The 23,174-nt window shown below is 31.7% G+C and overlaps 4 protein-coding genes across 4 annotated transcripts in view; 1 reads left to right on the top strand and 3 right to left on the bottom strand.

The window, feature by feature from the left end:
- The window catches only part of LOC113397191 (large ribosomal subunit protein bL27m), a 221,623-nt gene extending 216,878 nt beyond the window's left edge, over positions 1-4,745 (bottom strand). Inside the window, exon 1 of the mRNA XM_026635422.2 lies at positions 4,742-4,745. The gene's annotated coding sequence lies outside the window, so the exon portion shown is untranslated. The remainder of the gene's footprint in view (positions 1-4,741) is intronic.
- LOC135194112 (putative uncharacterized protein DDB_G0285869) overlaps positions 1-23,174 on the bottom strand; it is a 317,179-nt gene that overhangs the window by 12,898 nt on the left and 281,107 nt on the right. The window lies entirely within an intron of this gene.
- On the top strand, positions 380-22,914 carry LOC113397275 (heparan-alpha-glucosaminide N-acetyltransferase). The gene is made up of 10 exons (XM_026635556.2): positions 380-799; positions 9,383-9,513; positions 12,894-13,009; positions 18,650-18,806; positions 19,131-19,335; positions 21,012-21,179; positions 21,260-21,381; positions 21,470-21,639; positions 21,870-22,056; positions 22,376-22,914. Exons 1-10 carry the CDS (start codon positions 611-613, stop codon positions 22,668-22,670), a joined length of 1,740 nt encoding a protein of 579 aa, XP_026491341.2. The 5' UTR covers positions 380-610; the 3' UTR covers positions 22,671-22,914.
- Positions 15,473-17,403, bottom strand: LOC135194132 (esterase FE4-like). Its single transcript, XM_064218981.1, has 3 exons — positions 17,130-17,403; positions 15,819-17,041; positions 15,473-15,735 (listed from the first exon to the last, which is right to left on the bottom strand). Exons 1-3 carry the CDS (start codon positions 17,307-17,309, stop codon positions 15,540-15,542), a joined length of 1,599 nt encoding a protein of 532 aa, XP_064075051.1. The 5' UTR covers positions 17,310-17,403; the 3' UTR covers positions 15,473-15,539.

Raw genomic sequence — 23,174 nt, 5'->3', positions numbered from 1 at the left:
TGTTATAATATTGGTAATGCAATATTAAATTATTAATATTTACGATATACAGTAAATCTATATCATATTGTATCATTGTCTTTTTACATTTATAATATCATTGTCATGTATAAACGAAACGAATATAAAAAAACAAACATCTGTAATTAAATAAATCTCAGTCAGTCCCTTCTTAAGGGCACTCACTTCATTTAATTAAAGCGAATCGCAATTGGTATTTCCGTATTAGGAATCAATGGATCCAGTACTACTGGTATTGCATGTTTTTAAACGAAAAAAAATGTACTAATGACTCTTGGAACTAGACTGATTTCCTTCGCAATGGAAACTTGCCTCACGTCTGTACTTCATCACAATGTTCGAAGATTTTTTCCCGAGGCGAGTGGTAGAAAGCCAATTATTTACTAATGTGGTAATACGCGAGACGCGAGCACCGGTTTTACCGGCAGTGCAAGTCCGTGCGTCCCGTCGCTAAGACGCTGCCAGAAATGCAGACTAAATACACCACGACACTGTTATAACAATGATTGCTGTTATTATTGAAAAAATAACAAGTGCTCTGTGTTATTTTTAGTGACATTTTACTAACATATTTTTTTGTTTCGAAAAAATGAATGAAACAGTGGATAAAGACGCTTGGTTGTGGATCCGTGATGTGATGAGGTCTTGGCTCGAAGACCCTGGTGTGGAAGAACACCAGGGTCTCAATATGAGCGCCCTGAGTATGGACCAAGCCTATATTGTCGGGGTTACTGATAGGGATGTTGGTGTTTACGCGGTGTCAGACGACTGTTTCAGGGTAAGTTTACTTGTATTTTATGACTTGAAATAAGAAACAAGCAGTAAATTATTTTTATTTTAAAGGACACGATTATAGTTCTTACTGGAAATATTTATATTTCATTTCAATTATTGAAAATAAGCAATTCGAAACCATACATTGGCTGATATCAGTTATACTTGGCACGCACAAGGACAAGGCCAGAATCCTATGGAAATTAATTATTATTGTGTTACGTGTACTTAATAATAGTAAAACAAGTACTAATACAATAATTATTAGTTTGTTTAAAAATGGCTTGTAGTTATTAATACTTAGTTCTGTTTCGGTTCAGTAATACTAGTCTTGAGATTAAAATTTGAGTGAAGCACCGTTATCTGGCGGTATGTTTACGAATATAACATTAGGTTTCGAACAAACAATAGCACTCGATTTGACGAACATTTGTTTGTATCAAAAAATGCGATACGCTCGAGTGCCTTCACTGAGATATTAAACCTCTTTGTTTAAAAACATTTTAAAAGAAAATGAGTCAAAGGCATTCATTTCCTTCCTAATAAAATTCCTTCGGTCTCACTTAAGAGGACTACATGAGCTAAATGCAAGTTTTATAATGCAAAAAAGTATATGATCCAATGCAGTAAATCAAATGAAAAAAATATATGATAATCTTCAGGATACATGCTAGTTATTTGCTATTTTGAAAACATGATGTAATTAATTTGGTACGATAGAAAAAAATCACAAAGTTACCTCTAAAAAAATCTTTTAATAAATAAAAACTATACTTATATACATTCAATAATTCTGGTTTTTTGTCAGATTATTCTACAAGCAATATATTACTTAACCTCTGCGTCACTTTTTTAATAACTTCAATAGATTTTTTTTAAATCAGATATTCTTATTTTCGAACAAAATTCGTACGCATGTGTGCGTAAACGCCGTGTACAGACATTGCCGGCCGAGGCCTGATGCTATACAGACGTGTCGATCTTTTCGTTACGAGCATCATTACGTTACGAAATATTTTTTTGTAATTTTAATTGTAAATTCATTGTTTCATGTTTTCTTATAATAAATATTATTCTTTCTTGTAGATAAATATATTAAGTTAAAATAATGTAGTAGTAATTAGGCATTTGTTTTTTATTATATTATTTGTCATAAATTTTAATTGTGTAAATATGGGAAACGAAGTGAAACGCGTGAGGAAAACTAAAAAACGTTTATATAAATTAAGCGCCGAACATACATATGAACGATATTAAAAGGTATGAGTATTTTTTTAGTAAACATATTTTTTTTTTATAAATTATGAATATTGAAAACATCTATTAGAAAAAATGTGCAATCAGTTCGCATAGAATGAGATTTTTCGAGCTGTTCTTCAAATATTATGATAGAGTATTTGGTGAAAGTAAGGAAAAAATCAATTGAGAGTGACTACGTTCGATCCCCATGATCTCGAAGCAATTTGATATTTTTCATTAAAAGTACTATGGGGCATATTTAGATACATATTTTTTAAATACATAATTTTATAATTAATAAAAATATAATTACTAACATATATTTATTTTTTACAGAATAAAGAAAGTCGAAAACAATAACACGGAAGCTATTTATATTGCGTAAGAGTTTAATTTTATCGATTTTGTTTATAATAGGAATTAAAGTTATGTATGAACTAATTTTAATAATAAAAAAAATAATGTAATTGTTGTGAACCAGAGAACTAGAATATTTAGAAGTGTCATTTGTACGTAATTCAAAAATTGTAATTTTTAGTAACGTCCGCCATATTAGATTGAAAATGGAAGCAATTCATGAATCGTGGATTGTCATCGAGACTAAATATGTGTGCCAACTTTCAGCTCCATAGCTTCAATGGAAGTAGGTGTAATATTGATTGCAAGATTTCAGGACATACGTACATACATTGTATGTATGAATGTGAAATAGTGAAATTAAATAAAATATTTTAATAAAAAAATTAACACTAAATGTTTTTTTTTTGTAGTACCAAATCCCAATATTTTAAGTTTAATTAAATCAGTTTTATTTTGTAATCATTTTCGAATAACAGTCCAAAGCAAAACAAATAATTCTAATATCCTATCTATTTTTATGAGATTTATAATTAAACCTAGTATGATTAACCTAGTTAACCAATGATTCAACCAAATCGACTTGACGACATTTTTTTCTTGTAAATATTTAGATGTTTTTGTTTTAATTGAATTTTTTTTTTCTTTGTGAACCGATATTAATAAAACGAACAAACACTACGCTATATGTTACCCCACGGTTACTACACTACAGGTTTCGAACACTTACGATTTTATTATATAAATAGATTATCAAACTTTTATAAAATATTAAAAATTGGTATGTTTTAATATTTAGTATAAGAACTAATTGTGGTAGGTATAATAATATAAATAAAAGAAAAAAAGGTTAAAACTAACTGTCTATTTTATTGTGTACAAAATATAAATAAAAATATTGTAAGTTTAATTGAATCAGTTTTTTTTATAATCATTCGTTAACTAACATCGAAAGAAATAAAAACAATTCTGTTGTCCTATCTATTTTTTATGAGATTTATGATTGATCTTACTTCGCTCGGTTTGGCGCCATCTATTAGAATATTTGGGCGTAACCTCGTTACCTCGCTTAACCCTTAGTTCACGGGCTTGCCGTTTTTGTCGATTTTGTAAATGTGTGCGTGCGATTCTCAAGGGCACTTAGCTCTTGTAGTCCTCTTAATTATAATAGTGTTACGTTGTCGATTTTATTAGAATAGGTACATTAGTTTTCATTGATTGTAAATTATTATTAAACGAATGAATAGAACGAACTTTCCTCGATTTTTCCTTATTGTCTTCTAATTTAAGCTACCTAATTTTTTTTGCATAATCATGAGCATGACAAATAAAAGATAATAAAGAAAGGCTTCCTTCTATCTTTGTTTTTTGGAATGTGGCACGAGATCGTGAAAAGCTAACGAGTATCTAATGAATTTTTAATTACATATATCTACGAAGACAATAATAAAATTAATCTTTATTAGTATGACTTTCATTCTTATAAAAAAAAACATAATTCAAACTATTCAAAAGTTAATGTGAGTACAAGAGAGCGTAAACGACCCTGTGACGTCGCCTAGAGAGACGGTGCGGGTACCGCTGGTTTATTTAATGGATTTTCTGGTGTATTTAGACAGGACCTTCATGCGGGGAAACGAGTAAGCGTGTTTTTTCAGCAAAACAAAAAAAAAGTATAAGAGAGAGTCAATACACTAACAGCAATCACTACAGTGCAGTGCGTTTCAAAAACTATTTTATTGCTTCATGGTGATTGATTAGGACACTCGTATCGTCTTATCGAATTTAAATAAAAAGTTCAATGAACCTGTCATATGTCTAAAGTTATTTTGGTACCAGCACTAGCATCTATACCTAATCCATTCCACGTGGTGGAATATGCTCGAAATAAGCTTCCTATATAGGCAAGACTGCCTAGTAGTAGGAAATATACAAATAAGTACTTTGGTTAGCACATACGGTCTTTACATAATCAATTAATTACATATACTTTAAATCATCAATATATTCTAAATAAGAAACTGTTTATGTATATTTGAAAGCATACATTCCGCCATAAATCTCGTCATAAGTTAAAATAACTAGCAAAATAGCACATAATTAATTTTCTTATTGCTTATTTCGTGTAAAAATTGTTTTATAACTGCTCAATAATTGTCTAACGAATGTGATCTTTATTGTGTAGGCATATGACTAAAACTATTCAAAATTCTCATTGCAGTTACGCTTGTATGTGCATGTATAATTTAAATATTGTTTATTCTTTATGTCAATTACAACCGTACTTTCACGACGAATATTTTGAAATTGACCGATAAGCAAGTTGCGATTAATACCGATTTACAAGAAGCCAAAATTTGTTACAAAAAGTCCACATATTTTTTTTCATTGCAATAACTTTAAGCAAAGAATAAATTGATTATTTGTATAGATTAAAAGTATTATAAATATATTTCGTTTTCTTACAAAATTAAATATAAAAAAATGAGTTGATAAAAACTAATCCAGCGAATAAATTTAATAAATATTTTTATGTCGGTATATGTAAACAATTTGCATTTCTTTAAATTAAGGGAACTAATATGGGAAATAAGATCTATTCATTGTGCCTGTAACGAAAAGGGACATAAAATTTTATATTGTGTGTGTATAAAAAATTTATTGCTCATTAGCAATGGAGTGGTTGGCCAATCCAATCTTACGGTGCCAATGTGAATGGATGGAGTTACCCATTCACCATAGGATACCCCATTTTCCTATCCACATATCTAATTCATATAAAAAAATTATCTTATACGAGAATCCTAAAGAATTCTCACGGCTATGAATTAAGCTTTAACCCGATATTTTATTTTTAAAATATTGTGCAAAATATTGAGTAATTGTACTTTATATCATCAGTTAGTAAAAATGTTTGAAAATATCTTTATAATTTTAAAACGATGTAACTATTAAAAAACATTATTGCAGCTGCTTGCAATTTAGGCAAAGAAAATTATTATAATAATAACTTTAAATACTTTGTAAATAGTTAAAGTAGAAGTGCTGATACATATTTTACACTCATAAATTAGAATATAACTAATACAGTTGCTAATTCGTTGATCATGTTGAAAATCGTGTAATGAATGATAACATCCTGAATATATGAACAATTGTTTTGTAATTATGTATTTGTAAAAGATTTCACGAAATATCCTGCGTTACGCGTGTATGCTTTTGAAAGCCGGTTTAAGGTTAATTAAATGCACGTTGGTATTTGATTGATTTGCTTTCGTCGCAGTGAGTTTTTTCTCAACCATTCTTTCTCTTTCGTTACCTTGGTTATGTCAGTTATTCTCTTCGTACACATGACATGACATCCATCCCGAGTTCAGCCTTTCTGTTGTCATGTTTGCAACGGCATTTATATTTATATTTAAAGTAGAATAATTCTAGTTGAATAATAATATTTTATGAATTTATCTTTATAACTAAGTAGTAGCGTAAATACGTATTATATAAGTTTATTAAACTGTAAGAACTTATTTATGTTTAAGTGTCCTCTTCAAAGTAAGGCCGACGATTACCAACCTGAGCCTTCGAGGACTTCGGACTAACTCGATATTCCTGTATAGTAACAAATGGCAAATAACTGCTTTAGCTGTGTTGAAAACAACCGTGTAACTTTTGGCGATGAGCCAATACTTTACAGAAATCGTATTCGGTATGATTTTAACACTATAGTATCAAAATATAATATAGATATTGAAGGATGACAAAAAGAAAATATGTTATAAAATAAAGTTTGAAAGTGTTTTAGTAGTCAAGGTGTTTTTCAAAACGAAAATGTGGACATTTGAATACGAATTTTTAGACCATATAATAGTGTTTTTCCCACTTATATTTCACGACTTCACCTGAAATCCAGGAACACAAACAGGAATAGCTAGTCATGGCCAATTTGAGACAACGGAGATAAAAAAAGATAAATATAATAAACATAAGACTACTAATAAATACAAAACAAAGAAGATATATATTTTTCCGTAACACAGAAATTAAAGCCGAATAATATATAGGTACTTTTTTTTTGTGAAAGGGCCGGCTGGCTTCTTTCCCAGTTTAAAACAATCACGAGAGGTAATATATCTTACTAAGAGCGGAATTCTTCTGAATTGAAAATTAATTACAAAATTATAATATACAGATATGTGTATTTACCGATTATATACTTAAAACAAATGTTGCTTTGACAAGCATTGAAAAAAATTCTGATTGAAGTTCTGTATTTAACGGAATGTATAATATACTTATGTATGTTATTTTAAAGCTGATATAGTATACGAAATTTTGGTAAATCTGTCAAATATGCCAAATATTGAACATTAATAGTTGGAATTTAAAAAACTTATCATGTGATTCAAATAAAAATAAGTAAACTCAGATATAAATAGGATAGGCTTGAAGTTTTGACAAAGTGAGATCAGTTGAAGTAAATACAGTCTTTAATTTAATACATTCAAATGATTCCGAACTAAATGTTTTGTATGTGTTTATGTTTCTGTGGAAAGCAAAGGGTATCGGAGCGACCCTAGCATCGATTTTTATTGACGTGTCATGGGTTTTCCGTATTACTTGGGAATATTCTTGTTTATTATATGTACGTAACAACTTAGTACTTACTAGAATTATGTACAGTAATAAAATGAATAATAAAAATTAATTAATTAATTATAAATAAAATATAAGTATTGATCCTGGTTTTATAAAGTTCATTGTACGTTCATATATATATGTACTGAAACAATACTGAAATAAGTATGTACATATGACTATAATATGAATATAATAAGTAACTATTGACATTTTTTACAATTAAATTTATAAAAAAAAATATGAATTACTAAACGTACTCAAGTCAATGCGTACTGTAGAGTTTGTTGATATATTTTCAGTGGAATCTACTTACCTAACTACTGAAAGATTTAATTGACATAATTTACTTGTAAAATGCCGATTCAAAACAGTTTCTAAAACATATTCGAATAAAGTATACTTTGAATTGACTGGGAAAATGTAACAAGGTTCGTTGTCAATATAATCTATCTAACTTATACAAAAAAGGATCTCTGTTAAAAGGTAGGAATATAACTGATCTCAATTCTCAAATGTGATAAGGATATTTTGTACCAAACATATATTTGCATTTGTCTTTTATGTGGTTTGATGTGGTGTAGAGGTAAGAACGAAATAAATTAGTTTCAATGACCTCAATAATACGGTCTGTTATTGCTAAGCGATAGACGTAATTAAAATTATGTATCTAATTATCTCAGAATATTTATTGATATTTTCCTGAAGATTTTACCACCGAACTCTGAGATTATTGTTGTCTCACTTTAAAAATAGTGATTATTATTCGGATTTGAATTACCGACTATTTAAAATTTGTGATAATGCAATCCATTGGACCATGGCGACACTAATGTACTGTAAAATATGTCGATCATACCTACTTAGCACACGGCTTATATCATGACGATTTATTGCTCTTATTTAATATATAAATGACTTCCCAATATTTTCAATATTTTTATTTTTTCCTTGCGAACTATGATGATAGCCTCTGACGTAATATAGATAAATCAATAACAGTTAAATTAATTACTTTTGTGAATTCAAGTAAAAAATTTTTCGTGCCAGTTTATATACCGAGCACCGCTATTATTTGGCGTGCGTGTTATAGTTTATTGTAACAGTTCTTTCTCGTTTCATCACAAAAGTAGGCGTACATATCTCAATAACGCACATAAGAGAATAATTTCTCTCAAAGTAGATCAATTGCATGTCTGGAATGCTTAACATACACACGAAATATTTATATTGTTTCGAGTTATTTTTGTAGCAGTAGTAATTTAATTACAATTATGTAATTGTATTCTTTATCATATGTTATTGTTATATCAGAAATGAATGAGAAGAAAATAAAAGTAGTCAAATTTGACTTAATATTCAACATGATTAAATGCGTTTTGCTAAAAAAAAATATCTCCCAACCTTTCAGTTGAATAATATTAACCAGAAAAACAGAACTTTCTTTTAATTTTACAAAGCTGAGCTCTCATAATTCAACTTTACAGAAATCAAACAATAAAGTATTATTTAATTGCGATAATGACAATCGTAACATTAAATTAAATTTAAATAATGTATAGAAACTTAGGTAATCGTACAATGTATTGTGAAGTTCCTAAAAAATTAATCTTTCACATTCGATGTGTTACATAAGTTCACCTTTCTTTAGATAGTTCAGATGTGAATATCGTGAAACAAGAGGATTTCGTAACGTTTCGGATTATCCAGTCCGACTATATTGTTATGTAAGCTATCACAATGAATACTTTAATATATAATTATGTCATTAAAGTCTAAGACGATAGTCCTTAAACTATATTTAATTAATCCGACTGGGTGTTTTAAGATACGCCCCCCCTTTGACCAATTATAGTCCTAATATTCATTATATTACTTTGGGAGTAAGTTCTTTGACGTGGTTTACAGTAGACTGTCTGATATTGTCACGTAAGGAAAAAGCGTCGTGTCCCCCCCCAGGCTACCTTTCCCACTCTTTCTCTTTTTCTCTGTCCCTTTTAATATAACATAATTTAAACTTATTTTTTGTTAATGTTTTATTCATACGGGATTTTTAATTACAATTTTATTGTCATTTCATTATACTCAAACGATGTTTATTTATTCCATTGTGTTATTTAATACACAATATATAACGAAAACATCTTCTATCCAACCGGGTGTCCAACGACACATCTCTTATTTTTACTTGTGTAGCCTTTTTATATATATATTTTAGCTCTATTTTTAGGTATCAAGGCCCATACAAATATGCATTGCGTTATATAAACATATATATTGTTATATCAAAATTCAATTACACTAACACTTATAACATAAAAGATATTATAACTTTAGATCACTTTAATTTTTTCAGTGCCCATTCGAACTACAGAAGAATCTTTCTCCGGAGACCGAGGGCTGGTGGGTGGTGAACACAGCGAAGCGTTCGACCTGGCGCGTGTATTCAGACGCTACAGAAAATTACACAAGCGCTAGAAATACTTCGTAAGTTCCTCACAGTTTACTAAACAACATTTGTTTTCAAATACTAATACTTAACCAAATAGATATTCAATCCTACAAGTATTTTGTATTGTACAAACAAAAACGTAACATTATATTAACTCCTCGGAGGTAAACCATTTGCTTGGTGGCAGGGCCTTGTTCAACCCAGTGCCAAAAAACATCTTTGAGTTCTGTTGTTGACAGGGCGTTTTTGGTGAATGCATTCATTAATATGTTGGCCAATGTCTATCTAAGACGTTGGTGACCAATTACTAGCAGGTGAACCTCTTGTTCGACGGACTCGCCTCGACGCTCGTCCTTTATTAATTTTTTTGTTTTTTTTTTTCTAACCATACTTAATTTTTGGTTGGTAATTTAGAACGTAGGTTTCCTGACTTTTAACAATCAGAATATTTTTACAAATAAATAGCCCTAGAATAATTGATTTAATAAATTTGTTTTTACCTACTAGGTATTTACTCAGTAAGATGAATTTATAAAACACAGACACAACAATGTTGACGTGACTTGTTTTAATTACGGAGACAAAATGTCTGCTTTCTACTGTTTAATATTATTGCAAAGTGTGTAAAGCATCATCTTATGCAACAACGTCGCTACTTTAACGAAATCATTTGATTTATTTCCTATTTATGTGTCCAAAAACTAGTATAACTCAGTGCCGACACATATTGGCCAATAAAGCGACGATCTGGGACGGCCCCTTTTGTACCTAAAAATATTTGAGATTTGAAAATATTTTTTTAATTGTGTTTTATACCGACTATCGTATTAGCTGTCATTCTGTAAAGAACGTTCAAAAATTAAGGTAAAAATCATGTCTGCATATTGAAAAGCACGTAAATTTACCGACTGACTGTTATGAGAACATTTTCTATTTGGACTTACGTCGCTTTAAATAAACGCTTTTCTTGTTTCGAGTTATTTAAAATAATAATCTTCATTTGTGTAATATTTAATTTAAAGGGTATTTATTATAGTTATTCCCCTAGGACGCCTTGTCATTTCATTGACTGACTGATGTACACTATCGCTTCGGTTTAGAAGGTTATGTGATCTTTAGTAATCTCAGGCGCTAATAACAACTTCGATTACACGTATGGCTACGGTTTATATGCTATGTTTATTGGTATGAACGTTTTAATGTACCAATAAAGTGAGTAAGTGACTACGCACATAGCACCCTTTATCATTAAATCAATAGTCGTTTCAATAAATGTATTTATTTATGTATATGTAGAGTCGAGATTGTCCAGTGGCTAGAACGCGTGCATCTTAACCGATGATTTCGGATTCTAACCCAGACAGGCACCACTGAATTTTCATGTGCTTAATTTGTGTTTATTATTCATCTCGTGCTCGGCGGTTAAGGAAAACATCGTGAGGTAGCCTGCATGTGTCTAATTTCAACGAAGTTCTGCCACATGTGTATTCCACCAACCCGCATTGGAGCAGCGTGGTGGAATATGCTCCAAACCTTCTCCTCAAAGGGAGAGGAGGCCTTTAGCCCAGCAGTGGGAAATTTACAGGCTGTTAATGAAAAAAAAAATGTGTATATAACTAATATACATATTATACCTATTATATTTCTGAGATTGTAAATTTATTCGTATGGGAACAGCAATGTTTTTATCAACGTATTCCTATACGTTGCCTTATTCGCTAAACAATTATTACTTAACATAATTTAATGACGCATTCTCTTTGTTTCAACGAAAGATTGACCTTTTCTCAGGTCTCAGGTGGAGAGGTTCTCGGGTCAAATGAGTGCTTCCTCGATTGAAGATGTTCTTAGCCATCTAGTCTTTGATCGCGATTTCCGTTGCGTGGGAATAACGTTTCAATTAGTACGAGTATCGAATGAAAAAAGACGCTCCTAGCAAATCATTAATTCTTTCTTACTAAAGGTTTCGTGGAGTAATCAATGTGCGGGGAGCGTTTAGTATTATTTATGTTTTATTGTACATGTTTTCATAAACAGAAATAATAGAGGCTTAGTATAAAATAATTTAAATAAAAATTGTTTTTATTGTAGTGAAATTATGTACATAGTCGATTGTTTGTAATCTTTCGGTTAGAGATTTTATAAGTTCACTAAATCCGCTTCGATAGATTAATAATGTAACGGTATTTACAGTTTTACAGTGATATAATCATATTTAAAATAAACATGTGTGTGTATCATTTTATTCAACATATATAAGTAAATATATTAATTACGTCTACTCTATGGCTTCTGCGATATGCACACCTCCTTAATGCGTTATAAATCTCAAGTCCTTTATGCAAAGGTTCTCTGGAGGAGATCGCTCTCGTAACGATCAGGCCGCCTGTCGTAAATAGCATTCAATTTATTTTTGTCAATAACTTTTTACTCTTTTGGTTTAAAATAAAGTATATTATATTCTAACATATATTTGATTACTTAAGTTCATCTGCACTTGCATATTATGATAGTTTTATGGCATGTATGAAAGTCCATAGACATATACATTTTTATGCAGTTTAGACGATACATCATTCATTATCACAAGACATTGAGCCCTCTTCAATCATTTTATATACATAAAGTAAAAAACCTTTTTGTTTAATAATTAACGAAATATGACTCAGTAGAATGAATGGATCTTAACGGAAATACTTTAATCCGGGCAAGGATCACGTAATTTTGTAATTTAATTTCATCCTACGCTCAAAAAGGGAAGAAAACATTGAATTCTGTATCATTTCAAGATCGGTGAAGTAAACTCTGAATCTTTCGCCGTGATTGGAAGTTATCTTTGTCTAATAATATAATTACATAACACAGAATACGCCAGTTTAAATTTAACACAGTGAAGAATTTTATTTAAGATGATTTAATCCAGAGGCGTGGCTATCAGCAAGGCGGAGCGGTGCACAAGGGCCTTCAAAGATGAGGGGAAATATTTAAAATGAAACTGATAATTAATTTTGAGACTTATTCATTAAAAAAAATTATAGTTTCATTCATATTAGCAATACCAAAATATGAGTAGATGAAGTGACAGGAGCGCGATTCTTTCTCAATGCAACGCCTTCAGTGCGGCCTCTATCCGTCTAGCACGCCACTGATATAATTCATAATAAAAACAAGGATGACAGTTTACATAATATATTAATCAGCCAGTCGTTTTTCTATAGATTAGGACTAATTTGAGATTATAATTTATTTTTTTATAAACAAAATTAGATTAATTATTTTATATTTTAAGCGGTACCTTTCGGAATTACTTATTATCGAAGTTTTTTGTTTAAATTATCGTTTTCAACATGTGTCATTCATTAAAATGGTATTGATTGTAACTATATTTTGTATTTATAAAATATTTTTGTTTCAGGGGCTTGTTGTGTCAACTCCGACCCAACTTAGGGGAGTTTGGGGTTTACACTTTAAATACAACTGGTGAGGGATGCACCATACGAACAACTAGAGAACCTGTTGACATATATATGCGTAAGTGATAATAATTACGTTTAATTGAAATGGTGTTACCATATATGAAATAATATAATATACTTCAAACTGGACATCAACTAGGTGGATCGATGAAGAAAAATTGTAATAAAAAATTTTACATAATGTTGCAAATATTGAAATATATTCAATAACAATAAAAATCCTTATAAGAGAATAACATACATTGACAGTTCATTTTGGAAGCACCATCCTTGACACGAAAACACTTAGCGATATACTTACGTCTTATTTATCAGATATAAACGCCTATATTATCTATATCTTGAGACATTCGATCAAATTATGCTCTTCAATTGATTTCACTGAGGCGCACGATGTTCTCATTTTTTCTTCACATAAATCGCTCGGGTACTCACACATGAATTAAGACTCGACAGTGATTAGATATATAACTTTCTTATTTGAAGAATTATTTACGCCGTCATTAGATAATTACGCATTAAAATTATTATTGTATATTTTATGCAATTAAATTAATTGTTTTTTATAAATAAAATATATATCTATATGTCGTAAAAAAAAACTCGTTGAGTTTCTGCCGTCGGTTTTTCTTAAGTTTGAAGTTTCTTTCGGATCCGTTAGATTTTACAAATCTAATAAACATCTGTAATACTTCTATATTTAATGGAGATTTAAGAAGATTTTATTTTTAATAATACTAGTTGGCGGATGGGTAAATGTGTCTTTTGATGGATATTACCCTAAGATATTAACGCTGCAAGAAAACCATTCCTTACCTTGTCAATGTACCCCCAATCTTGGGCGCTAGAATGTTATGTCCCTTACGTCTGCAATTACACGGGCTCACTCGTCCTTCAATAGAGTCAAACCTCAAACCGGAACACAATACTGTCTGAATATCTAACGAATGGGTTGAAGCTACCCAAACTAGGCTAGCACAAATCTTTCATCTTTGCATAAATGTATCGTAACAATTTTGTTTACTTTTGTAATTTATGTTTATTCTATTCAAAAACAAAACTCAATGATATGTAGCACTCGCTCAGTTTGTAGACACTCCCATTTTTAGATAGTTCAAGTATGCGAAATCATTGTCATCAGACAAATTGCCATATAACATATATTTCATATGCAAATTTATACGGTCAAGGTGATTTGAAATATAGTTGTACTACATAAAAACGACCTTCAGGTTTACAAGTCTGTCGTTACATAAATTAGTCCCTTTACATCGACATGTTTACATTAGTTCGCGTTATTTATGAAACATGCTAAATATCTTGTATCAAATAGTAAGTACGTCTACTTTCCGTGAATTCATTGCCTCTTGTATGTTTTTTGTTGAATGATATATGAAAAAACTTTGAGCTCATGAAAATTCAGTGATACTTGCTAGTTAGAATTGCTATCTTCGGTTTTTTCACGTGTAAAAATTTACATTAAAAAGTAATAACAATATTATAATGTTTATATTTTATTTGACATTATCCGCTTTAAAAGCCTTTTTGTAAGGATACATAACTAAAAAATATTGGTAAAGAATGTCACTTATCGTAATATGATCCATTTAGTAAAGTCAGTAGCATTATATTAGTTTTAGTGTACCTACATTTATAAATCAGCTTGAAATCAATTTAGTCACGGTACAAAAATGCTCGATACCTACTAATAATGAGAAGGTGTGTTTATAAGTGATCGAATATAAACCGTTTTAAGTCACGCACCAAAGGTCGGAGAAAATTGTGAAAATCTGGCGGAACTAATGTTTATTTAACATTAGATCTTTAGAAAGTCTTAATTTATTCCTAGGCATCAAAATAAGACTTAAGCATTTTTTATTTTGTATACGACTATATATTTTTAAATAACTTATTTATTATGTATGTATGGCTCTCTTTGCCATTTGACTCTCGGTTTTGTTAAATACTTTTGGCAGCCCCGTTATCTGATTTTATTTAAAGCCTGTCATTGTGCACATATTATACTATATATCATTCAATCTCATTGTCAATTGTTACCTGTTAAAATATTAACTGGCTTACAGTTTGAGGGAGGTACATCAGCCGTTCTAAATCTTTTGTTCGTCGACTTGGAATTATATTATTTGATGAACATCATCCGTTAGATGCGACCTAGAATACTAAGGATTTAAGTGGTACGAATTTGTTGCTAATCTCTCCAATATACAGGATGCTTTCAATTATTCATATTCTGACAAAGTTGAATGTGCAGTCTTCGCATCATTTATTTAATTATAAAACAATTTTTAGAAACATCGAATAATACAATCGACTGAGTTTTTTAATATAAAAGTTTTGTAAATAAAAACCGACTTCAAAAATCTTAACAATGCACAATATCAATGAAATTGTAACAAGACTATACTAAGCCGAACACAATTATCAATCAAAGTTATATAACATATATTACCGAACACACATTAAAAAATGTATACGCGAGAGAATCACCTGCTTTTTGAAGTCATTTCAAACAAGTTAATCAGTCGTTTTCAATGATACATTAATATTTAAAAGAATAAATATATTTATATGTTACATTCTCGTGAATATCTGTTGTATTGTCCGTAAGCTGCGTAAAAGAGGTCCCAAAATGCCATTCTTTCTTTGTTTATTCTGTGCTCGATACGGATGTCTGAGTCAATCACGATATAAGGTCTTGTCCTCGCAGTAACAGGGGTCCACGTCATCGGTAATAAGTCACTCGTCTCTGGTGTAGGGTTTCTGTAAGAAATATATTGTTTATTAACCCATTACAACTAGGCAATAATCAATGAATAAAATAAATTATATTTAAAATTCTATACCCGAATTTGACAAAATTAGACCACAATTTCACAATTCTTTCAGTTATCAGTTGATTTTTCTCATTATTTTCAATCCTATTGTTTAACATGTGAAATAGATATTTTAATTCATCTCCGTATTCAGCCATATCTTGTTCATTTTCAGAATAACTAAATTCGTATACAAATATTGGGCTTGCATTTTCATTAAGTAACTGCGTTATAGTTCTTTGTAGGGGATGATAAAAAGCGATATCAGAATCAAATTTTTCCAATTCAGGTTCTAAAAGTTTTGATACGGGTTCATCTCCAATGTAAAAATTTCTTATAATATTAGCAGCTTCTACTAATCTGTCTTCATCTAGATTAAAGTTTTCTTTTATATTATTGTAAAAAGGATCACTTTCAAAATATACGTTGTCGTATTTAGTTGATAAATCTAAGGTCTCCCTGCTAGTGTGTCCAATTAAAATTGGTGTATTTTGTACTTTATTATGATTTGATAAAGAAAATGGATAGTTTTCTATAAAATTACTGATACCACTAAACGATTTCTCCTTGCAAGGTTTTAAATTTAAGTCTAAATAAAAAGCAGCGGCTGTTACGAGCTCGTGTGAGCTTCGAGAGAGAAAACTCAGAGCTTCCAACGAATCTGTTGTAATAAAACCTAAATGGCCGGCAAGTTTTAACGCAGCATCAACATCACCGTCGACAACAGTGCCCATAGATTGAGGAGTGCCACTTTCTGCAATCACTTTGCTGTACACTTTTTGCTTATCCGAAAATAAGTGTAATAAAACTGAAGTTGCTCCCGCTTCTTGACCGGCAATCGTTATATTATAAGGGTTGCCACCGAATGCTGCTATGTTATTACTTATCCATAATAATGCTTCATATTGGTCTTTCAGTCCTTGATTTCCCGGAACGGAAGGTATGTCAAGACACATGAATCCGTACGGTCCTAAACGATAATTAATCGTCACCACTATAATGTTTTGTTTGACTAAATGTTCTGGGCCATATTCACCAGCAAACCCTTGTCCGAAATCACCTCCATGAATCCATACTAAGACTGGTAATGGATTCTGCGAGCTCGCTATTGTGGGCGAGTATACGTTAAGCCGAAGACAATCCAATATTTCATATCCATTATTTGAAACAACAGGCGTAACTTGCGGACATTTGACTAACCCATAATAAGCATTGAATACGTCTGACCCAAAACCTGGATGTTGTTGTGGAGGCTGAAATGAAAACATGATAAAGTTTAAACATTTATACTATAGATTATACAATTGTTAAAACGTTCATATTATATGTAAATTTACTCACACCAAATGGATTATTAAGATCTAAAAGAGCGTAAGGAATTCCCAGAAAAGACGAATAACTGCCATCACTTGATCTAAGACCTCTGACCAGACCTTGAGTAGTTATTACTAGTGGATCGACTCTAAACTCAATACCGCTAACACACACTATAGAAAAACTTAAAAATGTAAAAAACTTCATTTTTTATGAAGCTAATATATGAGATTACATAACATGAACATGGAAGAAGCGCCACTATTGGAGAGAATTTTTGTAATGCAACGTTGATAAATAGTTTTGTCATAAATAGGCATCAGATTATCTTGACGAAATGAATCTTCATCTTCCTTATCGAATGTTTCAAGTGCTCATGATGTCGCTTAATACTGTATGATTATGGTTTTTTTGTTTCTGTTTTGACGTAATTTATCAATATCAGCTATTGTAACTAATAGTATATATTTGTTAGCGTTAAGTAAGTAATTAAATAAAAATGAAAAAATATAAACAAAATAAAACCCTACGTTTATTATCAATAAACAACACTAAAATTAAAGTATTAAAACTATTATCAAAAATGATACATCCTTATTCATAAACTCATTTTTTATTTTATGCACTAATGAAATGGGTGCTCAGTATTCAGTAGTTACATTTCGAATAGTACCCATATTATAAAAGTTGAAAATGGCGTTTAATTGCCATACTTTCGGTCATTAAACGAATTATTTTAGTTAAATTCTAAGATAATAACAAAGGCGATCGGTTTAAGAAAAAAAACATATGATGAATGAATTCAGAAGAAAAAGATTTTAAAAATGTTTCTTCAATACATATAATTGTAGATAACATACAATTTACGTATATTATAATTTTATTTATAAAAGTCGAATTCTTTTGCATGTATATTATCATCTATCATCTGAATTATCTCTACGTAACGATGAGATAAACTTGAAGTTCAGATGCTGCCACTAAATGCTTGAATGATGGCAAGCTGGGTTTTCTTTCAAATAATAAATAATAAATAAATTTTGGACAACATCACATACATTACTCTGATACCAATGTAAGTATCTAAAGCACTTGTGTTTTGGAAAATCACACGTAACGACGGTGCCATAAACACACACCCAAGACAACATAGAAAACTAATGAAATTTTACTACATCGACTCGGGACCTCAGAGTGGTGTACCCATGAAAACAGATGTACACACTACTCGATGTTTTTTCATCAGGTGGAAAATATTAACCATAGTTTTGACATCAAGATCATCTTTTAAAAAACACTAGGTGTCGCGGTTTTCTCGATAAAAACCGATTTTAGGTGTAAAGCCATTTGGCCGTGAAAGAGTAATAGACATACAGACAGACAGAGTTATATTCGTATCTATAATGTTAGTAAAGAAAAAGAAATTCTTTAACTATGTAGTTATAATTAACCATTCTTAGTTAATTTTATTATTACATTGTAATAATTAATTCACTAATTCGTATAGAAAATGCAAATAAGTGCTGTAACTATATAATATCTTTTAGCGCTGCTCCTTCTACTGGGAGTGTTGCTCGCGGCATGGGTGCTGTACGGTATGATGAGGCTTATAATGTCAAGAGTGAGAAGATCAGCAAAGCTTCGGTATGGAGACAAGGAACTGGCCATTCAGCAACGGCTACGCGCCCTTGATACCTTTAGAGGGTAAGAGATAATTATAGTAAAACCATTAAATTCCTTATAATAATGTAAGTCAAGATGTATCAAGCCTATCTAACAAGGATTTGGTGCCAATCAATAGCCCAAGATATGTTTTAGTGCTGGGCGCAAACTCAAGTGAGCTCTAGGATTGGGAACTCGAAATCATACTAATAAATCACTAAACGAAAGAGTTAGTCTGGAGATAGTTAATGATTATATAAAATGTTTAAAAAATATCGTTACTAAATTAAATTAGAAAATTAATAATGTGAAATTGAATTGAAAATAATTTAGTCTTATCTGTACCTACTTGATTTTGTTTCTTAGGATTGCCATAGTATTCATGATATTTGTAAATGATGGGGCCGGTGGATACTGGTGGTTGGAACACGCAACATGGAACGGATTGGCTGCTGGCGATCTGGTCTTTCCCGCTTTTCTCTGGATCATGGGCGTATGCATACCACTCTCGGTGAAGAGTGCCTTCGCTAAGGGAGTCCCGAGATGGAAAATTGTTTTTCATATCGTTAGGGTAAGATTTAATTTAAATTTTAGTTTACAAAAAAATGTTGAACCTAATTTTGTTTCTTTTTTCCATTTTTTAACATTGTACACAGTGACATAATTGTTTAAAAAAAATAGAACATTTGTCAATGATATCCGATATTTGTAATGAAATAGTACTTTTCGAAATTATTCATTAAATCTCGTGGTTTAAAAACATCGTATCGAAAGTAATTTAAAAAATATATTGGAGAGAAAGCTTAATAATAATTTATCAAAGTACAGCCGTGCAGCCTACCGCAGCCGTAACCGCTAAGATTACATAAACACAAACGGGACGAGGTTCTCGAGCGGACTGGTTCGGCGAGTTGTAACATTATGTATATTATATCTATTTGTTTACAATAAGGGTAGACGAGTCAGTTAACCTTTAAGAACCAGTACTATAACACAAAACCTGCTTGTGATGTAGATTGGCAGTTATTGTTCATATTTTAAAGCGATCGCGAAACCGGTTACGTAAAAAATACATTAACCGATTACCATTGGCGTAGCCAGGTATGTGCATGGATCACATGGTTGGGTATGCAAAAGTAAAGTTGACGTATTCCGTAGGAACAGATTAGTAAGCAATAATTTTATCCAAAACCTTGGAACGGGCTATGCCGATATATGCCGAACATTATCAAATATATTCAATTTATTTGTTTCGCCTTATGTCAGCCCTATTATACTAGACAATAGAATTTTCTTTTAGCTGTCACCTGAGTCATGGATGAAAGAAAAGATAAGATATAGAAATATCGACATTTCATAAGTCTACTTTTTCTTAAGCATTTATTTATTTAAATTTCTTATGAGAGTTATTCACAAACGCGAGGTTTTTGCTTATATACATATGTATGAAAATTTTCGAGCCGCTCTTTAGGTACCAGTTAGCGTTTGGTTTGCGAAATGCTTACTTTGGCTATAATTATGTAACGTGTTTTCTTACTCTACGGTTATATACGATCCAATATCTCACGAACGTGTTTTTAATACAAATTTAAAGAGATTGCAAGGCTTTGCAATACGTTTCATGTGAAATTCTTACATTGCGTGCAAAACATGCGCTCTCACAACTGACTCGACTATTATGCGGCGTTTATTTCGTATCGCTTTTCATACATTTCATTATTTGTTCTTGACGTTGGAACATTTATGCTATCACTTTCTTCAATGCATTGTATAATTTAGAAGTAAATAGTCGGCGAATAATGATTGTTAGGTACGGTGATTTAGAGAAATTAGTCTTGACCTGGTTTTGTTAACTGAATGAGGTTGCTTCATTAAATGACGATCAGGTGTGTCCTGATGTACGAGACAACTTGATTGATCTTATTGGCATAGCACTAACAAAGATATAATTTGAATACTTATTCCAATTTACCGACACACTTACGGCACTGGTAAGTATGTCGGTAACTGGTCGAGAGAAACGTTTAAAATCTTCTAGATTTTTTTGAACTTATACCAGTCGTGATAGTTCCAGCATGATAGATGTATATTTAAAAAAAAATATATAAAGTAGATTACAAAATAGTTGTATATTTTTAAATTTATCATTTAAAAAATTGTATCATATAGTAGAATAAAAAGACACTTAGGTATTTAGATTTTATAAAATGATTGAATTTTATTCATAATTTAAAACCCACTTTCCAGCGTTCAGTAATGATGTTCCTTCTCGGTATATCTCTAAATACAATCTACGGATCCAACATGTTGGGCGAGCTGCGGATATTTGGCGTGCTGCAGAGATTGGCTGTAGCATATCTGGTTTCCGCTGGTTTCTACGCGCTCACCGCCCCTAAGTACTACACGCCTCCAAGGGTGAATATTTAGCTATTTTATTAGTAAGATTTAAATAATAAAATTTAAATAGCAAAGTCTAAACACGTAATTATTTCCAGGGCGCGTGTGGGCAGGCGTTAAAAGACGTGCTGTCGTGTGCGTGGTGCTGGGTGTTGGCGGGCGTGCTGATAGCAGTCCATAGCGCTATCACATTAATCATACATGATCCTGACTGTCCGGCGTGCGTATCTTATCTCAACTTTTACAAAAAACTTTTATGCGTTTTGTTTTTTTTTTACACATTATATTGATAACATTGTACTTTTTAGAGGATACCTTGGTCCCGGTGGTAAGCACGACGAATGGGTCGCTCCGGAGTGCAGCGGGGGCGCCGCGGGGTACATTGACCGATTGCTTTTAGGAGACTCTCACCTCTACCAACATAGTGACGCTAGGAATGTGTATGGTGGACCAGTGACCGATCCAGAAAGCTTATTAGGTAAACATAAATTATTTTCGTTGTATGATTTTCATAATATACAATCTAAACGCAACGAAGTTTTTCAATAATAGTGCTTACTAATAATTTTAGTACTATAGTCATCACAGATCTTGGAATATGACAAATGTCGTCAACGTCTCGTGCCTGGTATTAGAATACCTTCGAATCGTAACTCGCAAACCTTAGCTCTACCGGTGGACTCCTGTAACACATTATCTCGTTTCCAGGTTGCCTCACGTCGGCCGTGCAGGCGTTACTGGGGGTGCAGGCGGGCGCGACGGTGCTGCTGCAACGCTCGCACAAGGCGCGCGTGTCCCGCTGGCTGGCGTGGGCGCTCGTGTTCGCGCTGGCGGGCGCGCTGCTTGCGGGCTTCTCCAGGGAACATGGCGTCGTACCCATCAATAAGAATCTTTGGTTTGCATCACACAATTTTAACCCTACTATTTGCTTTAATTCTGCGCAAGTCTTGTATAAAATACAGTATGTAGTGCATGAAAATATCACCTGCTTGCAGTTGTCAAGTGTTTTAATACAATTTTAGTACTGGGTTAAGTTCCGTTCATTTTTAAATATTATCATGTTTGAGAGAAGTTGTACCATAAATTGCATGTTCATTTTAGCCAATCGGTTTAAGTTGCATATTGTACCTGCTCCTTTAAAAATACAACATTTTTATTTGAGTTATAAATATTTAAGCTGTAAAAGCAAACTTGATTGTTGATTATATTTCTAGGTCCATGTCATTCGTGCTGGTAACGTCGGCAGTTTCGCTAGCGATACTCAGCATCTGCTACACATTCACCGACGCGTGGCGTCTGTGGGGCGGAGGACCCTTCCGAGCTCCTGGCCTTAACGCCATCGCTCTCTACATAGGACACTCGATATGTGCCCACTTGTTCCCCTTCCACTGGAAAGTACCTTTAATGAGAACGCACGCCATACGGCTGATAGAAGCCGTATGGGGAACTGCTCTATGGGTGATCATCGCACATATTATGGCGAAGAAAAAAGTATTTATTACGCTCTAAGAAAAAGTTTAAAAATGAATATCGCCAGTTAGAATATTACAAAAAGTGTTGATAAGTTTTATTAGACAGCCAAATACGAAAATTACAATTTTATCTCTGTGTTGGTTATCTTTGATTATTTATCGATCATGGTGCTGTTTACGGCTGCGTTTATGATGCTTACTTTAAAATATCCCTTACATAAGATATTTGTAAATAGTCGACATTGTATTTTTACATTCGACAAAACGTTTACTTGTATTATACGAAGCTATTCAATTTTAAAATTACTTTGAGTAATTCACATTATTAGTGTTAATAATTAAATCATGTGGAAGGAAAGTAACAATGTTGACCTACGACATAAAAAAAAACCAAACGACAAAGAACTTCGCTTACCTAAAACTCAAGGTAAAAAAAATTACCTTCTTTTACGAGAAAAGTATAATAATTAAAAACTGCCATTATTATATTACAGACAATTTATAAAATAATAAGTAGGTTTTGTAATTATATAAGAGACGC

The sequence above is a fragment of the Vanessa tameamea genome, chromosome 3 (assembly GCF_037043105.1).
Source record: "Vanessa tameamea isolate UH-Manoa-2023 chromosome 3, ilVanTame1 primary haplotype, whole genome shotgun sequence".
Classification (NCBI taxonomy): domain Eukaryota; kingdom Metazoa; phylum Arthropoda; class Insecta; order Lepidoptera; family Nymphalidae; genus Vanessa; species Vanessa tameamea.
Note: the sequence above shows the minus strand (reverse complement) of the source record. Positions and strands in the feature narration are given on the sequence as shown.